This window comes from Cupressus sempervirens, chromosome 3 (genome assembly GCF_028749045.1).
Source record: "Cupressus sempervirens isolate cs-2001-9-10 chromosome 3, ASM2874904v1, whole genome shotgun sequence".
NCBI classification, from domain to species: domain Eukaryota; kingdom Viridiplantae; phylum Streptophyta; class Pinopsida; order Cupressales; family Cupressaceae; genus Cupressus; species Cupressus sempervirens.
In genome coordinates, this window is record NC_143120.1 from 1,042,071,050 (window position 1) to 1,042,089,017 (window position 17,968).

The window sequence follows — 17,968 nt, forward strand, 5'->3', positions numbered from 1 at the left end:
TTCCATTTGGATTGTCTTCCCTCGGCAAACACCAATTCAAAAACTCCTCCCTTGCCTTTTCCACCAATTCCACCCGCTGACGCGTCTCCTCCAACAATGCTTTCGTGCTTCTGAATCCGTCTGCAGCAATCTTCTGGAACCTCTTTCTGCGTTCGGCTTGCTGCGCCAAAATCAAATCTCCATGTGCGGTGCTTATTTCGTCCTTGTCTTTTAGCTTGTTCTTATTCTTGTGTAATAACCCCAATAGGTTATAACTTCTTCAAACACCAAAAATCTTTATATTTCAGTTGTTTGAAATTCCGTCAAACACTTTGCAAGCAAGGGTCATCTGACTGATATAACTTTTCAGATTGCTGCAGTGATTCTTGTTTGGATTTGCCTCAAAGAGAATGCTTACAAAGACTCCAAATTGTCGAAACAATGTCCTAACATAAATATGCAACTAATTTTGGCAATAGTGAATGCATATATGAGTTTTAATCATGAAAATGATCACCTACAGCCAACTGGTATTTTAACAAACAGTTGGTATGCAAGCTAACTGGCTGATAAAAAATGATATACTAACGCTCAAGGACAACTATTAATGACCAGCAATTGTATCTCCTTGATTGAGAATGAGTATCCAATACAATATTCATACTAAGTTAGCCAAAACTCTTGGCATTTACAAAGATATCAAAATATGATGATTGCTGGTAAAGTAATATGCACCTACAGCTGCCAATGAAAACTAATGCAATACTAAATATCTAACTTCAATACTCCCCTATAGCAGTACGCTAATCACATGCATGATTAAATACAACTAAAGCCATGGATTGCTGATACCATTGTGAGGAATGTAAAAATGAATGATGTATCTATTAATGAATGATAGGTCTGATACGAAATGACAATTACAACAGCACTCTATAGTGAAAGGCAACTATGAAAATACACATCAGACTTGGCATATGAAGTCGCCTTAGAGAATAGATGTATTGCAATACCACTGAATAGAAAATAACCTCCTCAAGTGCCCAAGTCGTGCCTCTCTAGCTGCCGCCCCTGATTGTAATTGGCTGTAATAATTTTTTTTTGCTTATTCGAATTTGCTTTTTCGGATTGCTTTTTCGGTTTTGCTTTTTGGGCCTGCTTTTTATTGGACTGCTTTTTCGACCTACTTTTTTCGAACTGCTTTTTCGGCCTGCTTTTTCGAACTACTTTTTCGGCCTGCTTTTTCGAACTGCTTTTTCGGCCTGCTTTTTGTACTCAAATATTTTTTCTCAATGTAGCACAAATAGAAGACTGAAGTATCTTCCTCCCAGCTGCAATAATTCAAGTGATATTTCACACCCTCAAAATTGCGTACCAATTGAGAGTTTTCGTTCTCAATGGCCAATTGTGACTACTGTAGAAACCCTAGGCTCCACAATGCACATCAACAAACATCAACATCAACAACAACAAATTTGGATGATTAGAATGAAGCCCGGGGTGCCTATTTATTCTTTTTCTCCACTTTCTCCAGAAACTTCTAGAACATTATTTTATTTTATCTATTAAGTGACTTTATAAAAAATATTTTATAATTCAAGTCACTTTATTAAATTAATTAAATATAAAGTTACCTTTTAATATTTATTTATTTGATAACTTTATAAATAATTAACTTAATACCACTTATTTATTTAATTAAAATAATTAATTAATCATTCTCATAAAATATTCATTATTTTGGATGACCTAATTAATTAAATTAATTAAATCAAATTGCCTCCAAAATGGGGACATGACATCTTGTTTAGCTGATTCGGCATTACTCTTCATTCTCCTGCCTTTCCAGGTCCATCGGGCAACGGTGCCAAATGTTTACCGCATAGGTTAATTAAGAATTGCATACAGATAATGAACACGAACTCGAACAACAGAACTCTTCTTATTATTCGCATGTGGCTCCTGATACACCATCGGGAACATCCTGAAACACCGTCGGAAAGCTCCTGATACACCGTTGGGAAGCTCCTGATACACCATCGGGAACATCCTGATACACCGTCGGGAAGCTCCTGATACGCTATCGAGAACAGCCCGATACACCGTCGGGAGCCTCCCGATACACTATTTCCTAACGACAGATTGGGCGTTTTTGCATACTAAGTTTCTTGAAAGGTTCAAGCTTGTAGAAAATGAGCATGCTCTCCTAGCACAACTTACACAGATGAATAAGGAAGCAAATGACGAAATGCAGGAGTTTATTGCTAAATTCAATAAATTAGTTAATCGAATTCCTACTGCTTCTCAACCCACTGCCACGAATTTGAAGTGTTTCTTCATCAACATTTAGCTTCCTAAAGTCAACTTTTTGATGGGAAGAGCTGCTCCTGCAACGTTGGCTCTTGCGCAATCTTTGGTAATTGAGATTGAAGATGATTTGATACTTGCGGAATTTTTTTGAAAAGACTCCAACTGATTTAAGAACAATTCCTTTTTGCAATCTTCTTCATCGGGTACATCTGATTCACTCGTTCAGAAGTTAGCAAATGAACTTCTTGCACTCAAAAAGAAAATATCTCAAGGCTCATTTGCGGCACCATAGAAGGATATTCCAAGGTGACTCTATTCTAATGCTGCAAATAGTTATGCAGCTAAAAATTAGAATAAGCTTCCTCCTCCTTCAGAGAGGCTTGCACTTGAAGCACCACCAAGTAATACAGCTACTGGTTACTTTGAAGCTGATCCAGTGATTGATAATCAAGATGAATATCCTTCCGAGGATATTGCTGCTCTATATCGTGATGATCATCAAGCAGCTGGTGACTCTACTATTGGGTACGTACAATACAATGATGGAGATCAAGCAGGTGACTCTACTATTGGGTACGTACAATACAATGATGGAGATCAAGCAGCTTTTTACCCCTGAATAAATATTTATAATTATATATGCTGTAATAATAATATTATTAATTTTTGATGGGTTATAGTAATAATATAATATAAATAATTAAACTATTAATCTGTATATTACCATATAAATATCTATTAAATCAGTAACTAATTTCTATTAATATATTGTAAAGTTTCTAAATCCTGTATATAAAAACACTTAAGAAATATATCTTGCTTCTCTGCAAATAAATGTATTTTTGTTTATTACAGTTTGTTTTTTGTACAGACATCCAAAATGAACCCTGGCACCAATTTCCTTTTTCTTTCTGTATTCCTGAACTGAGCCCGTGAACCTGAGTTGGGATCTGAACCAGAACAGGTAACATAGTATTTTCCACATATTATATAATTTTAACATGTGAATATAGGGTTTAAGGCAGACACCATTGATGCATTTATCCAGGTCACTGCTTGATGAACTTCAACTTATGTGGAATAAAGTTTAGTAAAAATCAGTTTGTGTAGATGGATTATGTAGACATTAGGAATAATGGAAAGACTTTTAAACATCTTCAGGAAAAAATGTAGAAGTGGCTACAAGAAATTTTAAAGAACACTTGGAAAATGGATGCAAATGATTTGAACGGTACATACAAGCACAAGGTGCATTTATGTGAACCCAAATAGTACTTGGGACAAGACAAATTCTAGCACATAAGCATAGGAGATTGGAAGTTGAAATGCATATGTATAAGAAACTTATATCAAGAGAAACAATACCATCCACATGTGGAAGTTTGTTAAGGAATCTAGTAAAACACCCATCTGAGCAGCTAATCACAGCCTGATCTTTCTAATCTGTTCTTTTTCCTTGTTTTAACAGACATTTGGCAAGAAGTCTTATTCTGTAAGATTTGTGTGGGAGCGAAAACTGGTCCTGAAAACTGTTATTTGCACATTATCGTCATAAAATAATGTCTCTCTGTCTCTGCCTCGGCAGACAATTTTTGTGTGTTTATAATTTATGTATTGAATGGACATTGTTGTTTAATATCAGATATCCAGATGATCCATATGATAGGATTTGGGAGTCTGATGCAGTTAAAAGGGCAAACTTTCTAGTAGATGTAGCTTCTGGCACTACCAAAATTCAAACCAATCGGTCCATTGATACCGCAAGAGATGAGTACCCTCCAGAGAAAGTGATGCAAACAGCTGTTGTAGGTGAAAAGGGGCTTTTGTCATATCGAACAAATTTGGATGGATTTCCTGGATATGGCTGGGCTTTTTCTTATTTTGCAGAAATTCAGGATTTATTACCAAGAGAAGCTCGCAAATTTAAACTTAATCTCCCAAATGTTCCTGATTATAATAACTTGACCATCAATGTTCAGGAGAATGCTCAAGGCAGCTATAAATTATATGAGCCAGGGTATCCCAACGTATCACTTCCCTTTGTACTGTCATTTGCATTTTTTAAAAAGCGGGACTCACCTCGAGGTCCAATTTTGAATGCATTGGAGGTAAACAAGTATGTGAGGATAAACTTTGGCACGCAAGATGGTACGTATTGTTTCCTGTCACAATTCTGCTACCATTTCCTACTTGTAGCAAGCTGAAGCCTTGGCAGTTCATTATACTTCTTTGCTTTGTCTCTGTAGCTGCTGCGTTGTCTAGCTTGATTGCTTTATATCCTTCAGAAGATTGGGCACTTGAAGGTGGAGATCCTTGCTTGCCAGTTCCGTGGACATGGGTACAGTGCAGCTCAGATGGACAACAAAGGGTTATTGCAATGTATATAGTTGTTCATATACACTTTTAAAATTAGGTTTTATCTTTTATAGACTTAAACTCGTTGTTAAACAATTCACAAAGTTTTGTCTGTTAAGTTGTGAATACTCAAGTTTTGCAAAATGTGAGTCTTACTTATGCAAGTTTGCATGAATGTAGCCTCCTCTCAGGAAAGAACTTGACAGGTCATATACCTCCAGAAATATTGAATCTCACAGCCTTGACTGACCTGTAAGTATAGAAAATTACTCTTTTTAGCATTGGGGGAGGGGAGCTTCTTACATGTTTGTATGCATATCTGTTGCATAAATAATTTTTTCTGAACTTGTTATCTTGGTTATACTCTGCAGGTGGCTCGATCACAACTCTTTGAATGGTCCAATACCTGATTTTAGTGCATTAATTAAGCTACAGAGATTGTAACTCTTAAAAACATACCCTGGATTTTACTGTTTTCCATGCATTTTTTTTAATAGCTGAAGCTTAACATGCAGTTTGGTCATTGCAGGCATCTTGAAGACAACCAGTTAAACGGTTCCCTACCTGTATCTTTGGCTGATTTACCAGACCTGAAAGAATTGTATGACACTGATATCCAAAAATAAAATTACTTGTTCATGAAATTTTTAATGCCATGATTAGTCTAAGTACAAAATTTGGATCTCACAAAGCTCTTTGCTGCCCTTTGTTTGATTACCCGAGGTTTTTATGTTTGATCATTTGTTTGGCTCATTTGGATTATGCATTTTTTTGATAAGAGAATCAAGTGCTTTGCCATGGCATGTTTTGGTAGAGAAGTTTAGAACATTCTTGATGTGGCAGGTATGTGCAGAATAATTCGTTGTCTGGAAGTGTGTCTCACCAGATTCTGGACAAAAGCTTAATTCTAAAGTAAGTATTTTAGAAATTAGAATCATTTATACTTACATTCTTTTTGCATGAGTTAACTGTTAAACATTTGGTTTGTCTTCTCAAAGTTAAGACAATATATTAATGTAAAAATTACAAAAAAATCATAGCTTTTGCTGAGAACTGCCAAGAGATACTGGTAAGCACATGATTATACTGACTGAGGAGGGGGTGTGGGGTGAATCTGTATAATACTATTTTTAACTTTTTCGGACTTAATACCGTAAGCACATCAGTTGCACAATATCAATAACATAAAATGCAGCGATTATGCAACATAAGTGGAGCACATGATTTGTATGGAAACACTTACGGGAGAAAACCATGGCAGGATCTATCTTATACAAATTTTCCTTTACAAACTTTGTAGGCACCAACCTACAAGAGATATCATTCCACTCAATTCATAGGCACCAAGAAGCTACTAGAGGGACCAACCCCCACAATTCATAGGCACCAACCCCCATAATTTGTAGGCCTTAATCTGCTTTTACAAAAAAATCATTAAAATATGATATTGTTTTCACAAAGATCTGATCATGAATGCACTTTCTTCCACACCTTTGCTTGTGTAATGTTCTAATGGCCATCACACAAGTGCTTGTTATTGTGAGTTTTGTTCTACTACGACATGCAAAATCAAATACCCAATGTTTTGAGATGAAACGTCAACTGCTCAATCCTCTCTTGATATAAGGTCATCTCTGATGCTAAGCTTGCAATGTAAGATCATTAAATAATTTTAAGGTTCCTTCAATTGTGGATACTGGCTCAGTGAAATGATGTGATAGGCTCGTAAATACTAGGGGACACGCTATTCATTCAATGCATATCAACTCTTGCACTCCTAAAGATTTAGCTTCACAATATGCAACAAAAATGTAGTTTGGTTTTCCAACATCCACTTTGACTTCAACTTAAGCTAAACTCCCCCTTCTACTTTTAACTATGAATGCAAGGAAGTATGGATGGGCTTGGACTCTACTAGATGTAGCTTAATCAATGACTACACCCACCTAGTGCAAGCTTCTAAGGGATATTCAGATTGTTTTCATCAATATCTCCCCTTCAATCCCATCAAATTGACACAAACTAAAGATTCAACACCAATTGAAGTTAAGTGCATTCAATCATTAGCTTATCACTCAAGGCAGTCCTACCATCAACAAGAGGCTAGTGGCCTGCAAGTAAACACCCACAACAACTTTCATTCAACTAACTACTTCAATATGGAATAAAATCTAATCCATGTGAAATATTGAGGAAACCATGCAACACTAAGTAATTCACCATGAGCAACAGACAATGAATTATCCATTAGTTTGATAGCATCATAGAGACAATTTGATCATGTCTCTCCGTTAGCTAGCCTACTCTAATTCTACTAGCAGCTCTTCTGATCTATTCTTCCAATCTATTGAATCTAACCCCATACAAATGAGAATGCCTTGGCCTTTTATAGGTGATCAATTACAACGAATGGCCAAGATTGATCCAAGATCAAGGGCTGAGATTAATCCTCACAAACCCTAATTAGGTTTGCCAAATTTACAACTAACTATATGAGGGAACCAAATCACGGGCCATTCAAAATAATTACAATATCTTATGGGCCAATGAGAAGAGAGGTTAAGTAGAAGCTTGTAGAAGAAGAAAACTTGTAGACAAAGCCACCATTTAATGAACCAATAAGGTGAGGTCACTTGTATTTACACCAAGCCGTTTTTGAAAATATTTTTTCTTTTATCCTTTTTTCACTTGGCATATTCAATGAATCTAGGCACAATATGATGAGATTTTTTTGCTAGGACACTTATGTTCTCATTGGTTGAGGATATGGTTGCCACCTCATCATTCTTCAACCCGCAAGGGAAACCACCACTTGTAAATCATTATGAAATTTTAAATAATAATTTCACCATATCAAGACTTAAGAAAATCATCACAAACTAGCTATTTTTAATTTCCAGTAACAGATTTTAATTGGGTAATGCAAATTGAAATCTTATCTCTCATCTTAAAATTGATTTGCAACCAATAATAATCATCATTTAAAAAAAGTGTTATTTTCCTTGTTTAAAATCAATGCTAATTATTAAAATTAAAAGACTCCTTGAATAAATTAATTTGAATTGGCTTCCCATTGCTTGGAATTTATTTATATTTTTGCAAAATCGAGGGCCTTGAATAATTCATTCAATGTATGGCCCGTTTACAATTCAAGTTGATTGGAAAATATTTAATTTATTTCCATTTATGATTTATTTTCATTAATTTGAATTGCCCATTTGTTAAAATCGATGCCATTTGGATAAATTCAATGCCTCAATGGATGAACTAATAATTAATATTTAAAATCAATCCATATTTTGCAAAATCGAGGTAAACTTAATCTCATCTCAATTTAAAACCCATTTTCATTTTGCAAAATCAAGGCAAATTTGGGTCAAATCTTAATTTAAAACCCATTTTCATTTTGTAAAATTGAGGTAAGTTTAATCCCTACATCAATTTAAAATTGATCTTTATTTTTTGAAATAGGTGCAAATCGAGTCTTATCTTGATTTGAAATTAATTTCCATCTCAATGAATGCCATTGAAATCGATCTCCCCTTGCTTTATATGATTAAATAATTAATCCAAAAGTCAATGCAAGGTTTAATTACATGAAATGTTTATCTTTTAATGGTAAATTCAAATTTTAATCCCATGCTCATGTCTTATCTCTTTCTTCTTTTATTCAATCATGAGATGAGAAGGTGTTTCCTCCATCTTAAATTTGAAATGAGGAGACCCTCGCGCTTCCCCCCCCCCCCCATTTGAGATGAGAAGAGGCTTCATCTCTCTTTCGTTGGTACAAAGAGGTGTCTCATTTCCTTTTCACTTAGGACGAAGAGGAGTCTCATCTCCTTTCACTTGGAATGAAGAGGAGTCTCATCTCCATTTGCTAGGAGCGAAGATGAGTCTCAACTCCATTTGCTAGGACGAAGAAGAGTCTCAGCTCCATTTCATACTTAGGCCAATTTACCTTTCCTTACCTCAGGATTTCATTTCAATTTCTCACTTCCAGACTTGGCAAATTTTTCAAAATTTTCTCATTTTTGACACTTCCATTGTTTTCTCAAATTGCCCCAAATTTTGACACTTAGTCAAATATTGACGTTTTTGCTCAGTTTTCCCATTTGACACTTTAAGGAAGCTTCCTACATCATGGATTTTTGCCAAACTCACTCTACTATTTAAACCTACCAGCAAAAAGAGGGGTCCCCATTTGCAATGGGCTGATGGTGTGAAAACCTCATAATAATACTCACCCTCATTGCTTGGTTTGTAGATGGTTCAATCATTTTCCTTCACAAGTGTTCTTGATAATGCTGCAAGTACTTTTCTTCATAGAGTTTCTCTCAAATAATGCAATACTTCCCTTGATAATTGTAATGCCTGTTTTGTGAAACAGGATGTAATAATACATGATAATAGTAAAATTAAAATAACATAATATAATTACAAGCTAATTACATTTAAGTGGAAGGTCAAGCGATATACAATTAAGTGTTACCTCAAATCAGATATAAAAGGGAGGAGAGTTCATTTAACAGGAGATAAGGAGGAAGAAAGAAAGAGGAGAGCATAGGAATTAAGAAAAGATTAATTTAAGAAGAAAGGAATTGATGGAAATAAGGAAGTGGCACTTTCAAAGGGCTGTAAGTATGAAAATTTGTGACTCTCTTGAAGTGCAGAAATGGTGGAGGGTTGTGACTTTTACAAAGGGTGGTAATTATGAAGGGTTGGGATTCTTCCAAAGGGTGATAATACTAATTATGAAGGGCTGTGATTGTCAAAGGGTAGAATTGGTGGAGATTAGGAGTGGATTGAAGAGGAAGATCTACGTAAGTCTTAGATCAGGTTTTTAGGAAAGCTTATACCAGATTTGGATTACAAATATTATATAGCATTAGGGCAGAACAAAGATCAGATCTCAGAACAAGACATTAGCAAGATTCATAATCAGATCTATAAGCTTTATTTGAGCAGATCTGAGAATAGTTATAAGGAAGAGACAGGCAGTGAATATCATAGAAAATAGCCGAGGATAGCAGCAATAATGGTTTTCATGTGCAGTGATTTAGAATAAAGGCAGCACTTTCAAAAAAGGGAGTTTATTAATAATAAATGAATACATCAGTCCAGCAATTAGTGAACAAATAAGGCAGTGGTTGGTCCAGTTTAGGAAGAAACATGATTGTGAAAAGGTGTAACCATCTTCTAAAGACAGCAACCTACCATAATCCATCTTCAAAGTGAGATAGACATAAAGGTAGAAGGCTTGATTAAATAAAGGCATGAGAGAAAAGAGGTGAAGCAATGATGGTCAGCAGATTGAGCAAGCATCCAGCAAGGAGACACATATAGTTATTATGTCTGTTAGACAAACAGTGTTTAAGGAGTTATAAGCAATTCAGATGGAGTAGTGAATATGATTATAATATGGAGCAGTAAATATAGTTTGAGGTGCAATTAAAGGAAGAAGACAAATGTGTTAAGTAGTGATTTAATATTCAAAAGCAGCAATTAAGAAATAAACAAGGCATATCAGTTATGAAGAGGCATCTTTAAGAAAGGTTATGACCATTGTCAAAGGTCAGCCACTTCAAAGGATGTTTCACTTGATAGAGACATAAAGATACAAGATATAGAAGGTGATGAGTTGAGAATGGACCACAGAACATGGACAGACATCTACAACAGTAAATAAATGAATGCAGTCTAAAGTATCTACAGAACTAAAAGCTATATAATAATAACGATCTAAATAAGAAAAAATCAGATATATACAGGATTCCATTGCACCAACATGGCATTGAGCACTAGTGGAAGATTGGACAAGAGCATACAATCCTTCAAAGATAGTAGTTAAGGGATTGCAATCTTAGCATACTTTCAACATCTTGGTATAAATAATATAAATAATACTTACATCATATTAATGTCTGGAATCCACCTTGCAAGAGGGTCTAAGGTGTAAGAGAAGGGCAGCAAGTAGGCTGTCCTAGTGGGACTGTTGCGGCCTATGATAGAGCAGGCACTTATTGACTAGTAACCCATTACAACCTCCATCTGACTCCAAAAGATAGCAATAGAGAATGCATATTGTCTACAACACGCCTTGTGAGAGAGAGTGTGCAGTGTAAGAGAAGAGTGGCGAGGGGCTTGTAAGAAGGTCGTGCTAGTAGGACTATTGTGGCCTAGGATAGGGAGGGCACTTATAGAGTCAAGTAACCCCTTTGTAATGTCCCATTTTTTTGGAGGAGTTAATTATAAAGTTATCAATTAAAAAAAAATATATTACAAGGTAACTTTATAAATTAAATTAAAAAAAATCTTCTAGAGGTTGCTGGGAGAAGCAGAGAAAAATAAAAAAGGAGGCCGACCTATCAAGGAAAAAAGAATAAATAGGCATTGAGGGCTCATTGCCTATCATCAAGTTTTATTATTGAATTTTTGCTGATGTGCGTTGTGGAGCCTAGGGTTTCTGCAAGTAGTCACAATTGGCCATTGAGAACGAAAACTCTCAATTGGTATGCAATTTTGAGGGTGTGAAAGATCACTTGAATTATTGCAACTATGGGAAGGATATTTCAGTCCTTTCACTTGTGCTTAATTGCTAGTTTGGAGTTTCCAGTGGAGTTGCACTTGCACCATATCATCTTCAGCATTCAGTCTCCACCATTTGATCAATCCAGGTTCTTCATTTCAATCTCTAGTTGCAACAAGTTCTCAATTGTATACAGCCAATTAGGGTTTCTCTGTAATGTGCTATGTCATAATGTTTTGGTGCTGAAATTTGCCATATCATTTGTAAAAACATTTGGTTTTCATTGAATGAATACATTGGCACTATTATTTCTTTTATTTCAGCAATATATTTTAGTAGTGTATTAAATTTAGGGTTTTGTTTAGTGGCCTATTGGTACGGGTCATTACAGTGGTATCAGAGCGGTTTCCTGCCAACCTGATAGGGTTACCTAGCCACCATTTAATTTAGTTTACAAAAGAACCAACATAACTGAGAATATGGCTGAGAGACATTCTCAAAGCCCATCCAGAAGTGTGCGAGATGATGAGACTTTACAGCAACAGGAGAGGCTTCTACAGTCAATAGAGGCAAGTACACAGGCAATGATGGTTATGATGCAACATTTGATTGGGGAAAATAGGAGGAATAATCATAATAATGACCAGGATGACAAGAGCATAGCAGGGTCACAACATAGGACACGGTCTGGAATAGCTGACAGACCCACACGTCCTACATTCAGAGAAGAAACTCCAGCACGCACACTTGATGCTATGGTAACAGATATTGTAGATGAACTTCGACAAGCAAGGAATGAGTGGGATTCATTACCAGAATATGTACAGGATGGATGGACATTTGACAGGTACCTGAACTATAGAGCTGCCAGGCAGAAGCAAGTAGATAAACACAGTGAGTTGCAACAGGTCACCAACAAGTTGGTATTACCCACATTTGATGGCAGTTGAAAAATGACTGCTCATGCTTGGATTCATAAGGTGGATACTTTCCTATCTTTGAAGACGATGACAGAATTTGAAGCACTCAAGTATGCCACTTTACACTTAGATGGGGTAACACATGAGTGGTGGACACATGGCATGATCACATTGCAAAACAATCAGGTAACCACTTATTAGGAGTTTGTGGATAGATTGATAGAAAGGTTTGATAAAAAAAATCCTGAAGTTTATTTCCGGGAGTTAGCCCAGTTGAGACAGTCAGGAGGCTTAGAACAATTTATCAATGACTTCCAGAAGCTTGCAGTGATGGTGCCTGACATTTCAGAAAGGAGGCTAGTCATTTTATTCATAGAGGGATTAACTGAACCACTCAAGGGGTGGGTAAAGGCCTTTGATCCTCCTACATTGCAGGAAGCCATGAAGAAAGCCCGCAGTATGGAACTTGTAGCTCTAGGAAATCGGTTTAGTTCAAAGAGTTCTTCATCATTTAGAGATAACAAAGGGGAATTCAGCAAGGGTAAAGAGAAGGTTAGTGACTCAAAAGACAAGCTAGCTGCACCTTGGGATAAGGAAACACTTAATGACCTGCGTAGGAAGAAGCTACGCTTCCTTTGCAAAGGTCCCAATGAGTTTGGTCATGATTGTCCTATGAAGCCTAAGGGGAGGACTAACCGGGTGATGTGGGCTTATTACGAAGGTTCAGATTCAGACATCTCAGAGCACCATGATGAGGATCCTGATGAGGCAGAGGGTGAACAAGAGGTAGATAGTGCTGAGAAAAAAGAGGCTCCAGAGATACATTTACAGGAGGCACGTCTGTCTAGTATTCAAAGAGAAGGATCTTTCAGATTTCGGGGAGTCTTGGCAGGACAAAAGATTATTACTCTGTTGGATACAGGTGCCACGCATAATTTCATTGATGCACGATTTGTGGAGAGGCATGGACTCATTACTGAGGAGTTCAAGGGACTGAGAGTTAAGGTAGCTGATGGATATACTCTTCGTTGTGATAGGATGGTGCGAGATCTACCTTTGTGCCTGAGCAACTATGAGTTGAAGGCAGACTATGATGTGGTCAACATGGGTGACATGGACATAGTACTTGGGATGCAATGGCTACATTCTTTGAAGGAGGTTACCCTGAGATTGGAGGATATGGAGATACGATTTGTGGTGGATGGCAGGACTCATGTGTTGAAGGCTATCCGTAATGGTGATGTCAGGACTATCTCATTTAGGCGGTTGGAGAGATTAGCCAAACATAATAATATAGAGTGGGCGGCAATATGCGCTTTGATGCCTACCCAGGAGGGGCAACATAAGACTGAATATCATCCAGATATTCAGAAATTAAGAATCAAGTATGGGAAGGTATTCAATGAGATTCCACTAGGTAGGCCACCAGACAAAGGTATTGAGCACATTATCGAGTTGGAGGAAGGTGCTAAGCTTGTCATGATCACACCATACCGGCACCCAAAACGACTCAAAGATGAGATCGAGAGGACCGTTAACGAGTTGCTAGCAATGGGACACATCAGACCAAGTAAGTCACCCTTTGCATCTTCTGTTGTTTTGGTAAAAAAGAAGGATGGTACTCTACGAATGTGTATTGATTACAAGGTGTTGAATAAGAGAACTATAAAGAACAAGTATCCCATCCCACGCATCGATGAGTTGATAGATGAATTGCATGGGGCTTGTTATTTCACAAAAATTGATTTGAGATCAGGCTATCACCAGATCAAAGTTCGAGAGCAGGATATTGAAAAAATTGCTTTTAGATGTCATTACGGGCATTTCGAGTTTGTAGTCATACCTTTTGGTTTGACTAATGCACCTGCCACTTTTCAGTCCACTATGAACAAGGTCTTCCACCATCAATTGAGGAAATTTGTGCTAGTGTTCTTTGATGATATTTTGATCTATAGCAGGACATGGCAGGAACATTTAGAGCACTTGGAGACAGTATTAAGCATTTTACAGAGCGAGTCCTTGTATGCCAAGGAGTCCAAACGTGATTTGGGGATGACAGAATTGTTGTATCTTGGACACATCATTAGTGCGAATGGATCCTGAAAAGATCCGTGCTATTATTGATTGCCCACCAAAAGAGAACCTTACACAGTTAAGAGGGTTCCTTGGTCTATGTGGATTCTATCGCAGGTTTGTTAGTGGCTACTCACGACATGCAGCGCCCATGACAAATTTGCTGAAGAAAGGGGTATTTGTGTGGACTCGGGAGGCACAGGAGTGTTTTATGTGGTTCAAGGAAATAATGACTACATGCCCAGTATTAGCATTGCCTGATTTCACAAAGCCATTTGATCTTCAATGTGATGCTTCTGGAGAGGGACTTGGTGCTGTACTCATGCAGGACAAGCATCTTATAGCTTATGAGAGTAGGAAACTCAGAGGGGCTGAGAGATCATTCAACATATATGATAAGGAGATGTTGGCCATCATGCATGCCTTGGCCAAATTCAGACAGTATCTTGTGGGCAGCAAATTTTGTATTAAAATTGATCATAATAGTTTGAAGCACTTTTTGAGACAGCGGGACTTGAATGATCGTCAACAGAAGTGGGTGAGTAAGTTATAGGCATATGATTTTGATATCACATATGTTAAGGGGACACAGAATATTATCGCAGATGCTTTATCTTGTAGGCCACACGCCACTTCTATGATTCAGATATCAGAGGATTGGCGACACTTGATTGTAGTAGAATATGCCAAAGACACGTGGGCCTCTGCTATAGTAGAGGGGACAAAAATCGACACTAGATACACTCTCATAGATGATTTGATCATTTACAAGAACAGGATTTACTTAGTCCCAGGATTGAAAGTGAAGTAGTTGATTTTGAGAGCATTCCATAATTCACCTACAGCAGGCCATCCTGGGTATTTTAAGACTTACAGGTTAGTACGAGAACGGTTCACTTGGAAGGGACTTAAGGTTGATGTTTTGTAGTATGTGCGTGAGTGTCATGTTTGCCAGCAGAGCAAACAAGAGTAGACTTATCCAACAGGGCTCCTACAACCACTTCCTATTCCTGACAGGAAGTGGGAGTGCATCTCTATGGATTTTATTACGGGCTTGCCCAGGGCCCAGGGGCACGATTGTATCTAATTGGTGGTGGATAGGCTGACAAAATATGCTCACTTCTTCCCTATCGCTACTACATACTCAACAACTCAGGTGGCAGAGGTCTTCTTCAGGGAGATTTTTAGATTACACGGTTTGCCTTGGAGCATTGTGAGTGATAGGGACAGCCGCTTCATGAGTCACTTTTGGCAGGAGATATTTCAGTTGTGTGGCATTGAGCTTACCCATAGTACCAGTTATCACCCACAGATTGATGGTCAAACAGAGATTGTAAACAAATCGGTGGAAGGGTATTTGAGGAATTATGTGGTAGATCAACAGCGAGCTTGGGTCAGATGGATATATGTCTGTGAGTATTATTACAATACTACATATCATATGACTATACAAATGACACCCTTCATGGCACTTTACGGTTATGAGGCACCTAGTTTCTTAGATTTGTTGTTGGGAGACAGTCGAGTACCCCGTGCAGGTGAACTATTACAGGAAAGTAAGGATATAGTTGCTACTCTCAGAGACAACATTGCTAGAGCTCAGAACCAACAAAAACAGTATGCAGACAAGAAGAGGACTGAGCGTAGTTTTGAGGTAAATGATATGGTTTACCTCATGTTGCAGCCATATAAGCAGTCCACTCTCAAGAAGAGTGGTACAGAGAAACTCAAGCCACGCTATTATGGACCATTCAAGATCATCAAACGAGTTGGTGAGGTGGCCTATGAGTTGGAGCTTCCCACAGATAGTAGAGTGCACAATGTGTTTCATGTATCACGCCTCAAAAAGGCATTGGGTCAGAATGTGATGCCTTTTGCAGTATTACCTCCCTTGGATGATGAGGGGAAATTGATCTTAGTGCCAGAATCCATTCTGGATAGTAGAGAGAAGTAGCTTCACAGGAGAGTAATCAGAGAGTATCTAGTTAAGTGGAAATATTTACCTATTGAAGATGCTACTTGGGAGGGAGAAGTGATTTTGTAGCATCCAGCATTAAGATTGCTTGAGGCCAAGCAATTTTAGGAGGGGCGGACTTGTAATGTCCCATTTTTTTGGAGGAGTTAATTATAAAGTTATCAATTAAAAAAAAATATATTACAAGGTAACTTTATAAATTAAATAAAAAAAAATCTTCTAGAGGTTGGTGGAAGAAGCAGAGAAAAATTAAAAATGAGGCCGACCTATCAAGGAAAAAAGAATAAATAGGCATTGAGGGCTCATTGCCTATCATCAAGTTTTATTATTGAATTTTTGTTGATGTGCGTTGTGGAGCCTAGGGTTTCTGCAAGTAGTCACAATTGGCCATTGAGAACGAAAACTCTCAATTGGTACGCAATTTTGAGGGTGTGAAAGATCACTTGAATTATTGCAACTGTGGGAAGGATATTTCAATCCTTTCACTTGTGCTTAATTGCTAGTTTGGAGTTTCCAGTGGAGTTGCACTTTCACCATATCATCTTCAGCATTCAGTCTGCACCATTTGATCAATCCAGGTTCTTCATTTCAATCTCTAGTTGCAACAAGTTCTCAATTGTATACAACCAGTTAGGGTTTCTCTGTAATGTGCTATGTCATAATGTTTTGGTGCTGAAATTTGCCATATCATTTGTAAAAACATTTGGTTTTCATTGAATGAATACATTGGCACTATTATTTCTTTTATTTCAGCAATATATTTTAGCAGTGTATTAAATTTAGGGTTTTGTTTAGTGGCCTATTGGTACGGGTCATTACACCCTTACAACCTCCACCACCTCCACAAGAAGACATCTATCTGTAGGGATACGAGACATGTTTGGGAAAAACAAGTTCAAGCTACCAAGCAAGAGGGTTGTGATAGACATCCACTCTTAGGCTTGGTGTAGAAATGGCTTTGGGCGGACCCATCTTGTCTCTTCCCCCAATGTGTCTATGAATATAATACGACTTGACTAACCCTAGCGATTTTATATATATATATATATATATATATATATTTATTTATATGTATTTTGCATATATCTTTTGTTGTTGGGAAAATGGGTAGTTAAATGGTTGGCATATCCGAGGGAGTTGCACGGTCGCGACGGTTTGCCTCACGACCCCTCGGATACTATATGTAACCCTAATTCCCTCTTATAGGGGATATATTAGTATGTAATACTATTGTAGATGGTGACTATGCAATGATTATAATATGATTGTTCTCTACTTTTTGTGTTAAGTACTTTTCCATTCTGTATGCATTATTTCTGTTACCCAGTAGGGAAAACATTTGGCGTTGTTACCGTTTCAAATCTAGAAAAGCGACGCGCCGATGGCATACAACACAGAGCCAATGGGAATACCTTTGGAGGAGAATGTGAAAGTAATTGAAAATGGGATTCCCGAGCTATTTTAGAGAGGGCACGAACTGAAGAAGAACTTCATATTCTATTCCTCTTGAGCATTGAAACATTCGTACGGGAAGAGGTTCTCGAGGACATAGTGTGGGACTCCCTCAACGTGAGTCCCACTGCCAACAGATTGCTGCATCAGTTCTCCAGACTGTTTGCACAAGCCTTCCTAGCACAACAATGTCAGCGTGAGGCGATTGAACAGGAATAATGAAGGAAACATACCCTGTGGAACTTCCGGGAACACGTTCGGTGAGAAGCAGCAGAGCGTGATGAAAGCCACCGCCGTCCCCACCCATGAGCTTGAGGCCATGGGAATGTGAGTAAAGTGTGAGGGAAAGGAGCACTGACCTTTGTAATGGTCACACAG

At 37.7% G+C, this 17,968-nt stretch overlaps 1 protein-coding gene across 2 annotated transcripts in view; it reads left to right on the plus strand.

Moving 5' to 3' along the window:
* The window catches only part of LOC149570290 (Leucine-rich repeat protein kinase family protein), a 260,412-nt gene that overhangs the window by 173,086 nt on the left and 69,358 nt on the right, over positions 1-17,968 (plus strand). For both annotated transcript variants that reach the window (XM_089822925.1, XM_089822924.1), the window contains exons 3-8: positions 3,932-4,437; positions 4,536-4,668; positions 4,825-4,896; positions 5,016-5,084; positions 5,174-5,245; positions 5,488-5,556. In XM_089822925.1, coding sequence (XP_089679051.1) covers positions 3,932-4,437; positions 4,536-4,668; positions 4,825-4,896; positions 5,016-5,084; positions 5,174-5,245; positions 5,488-5,556 — 921 coding nt within the window. The remainder of the gene's footprint in view (positions 1-3,931; positions 4,438-4,535; positions 4,669-4,824; positions 4,897-5,015; positions 5,085-5,173; positions 5,246-5,487; positions 5,557-17,968) is intronic.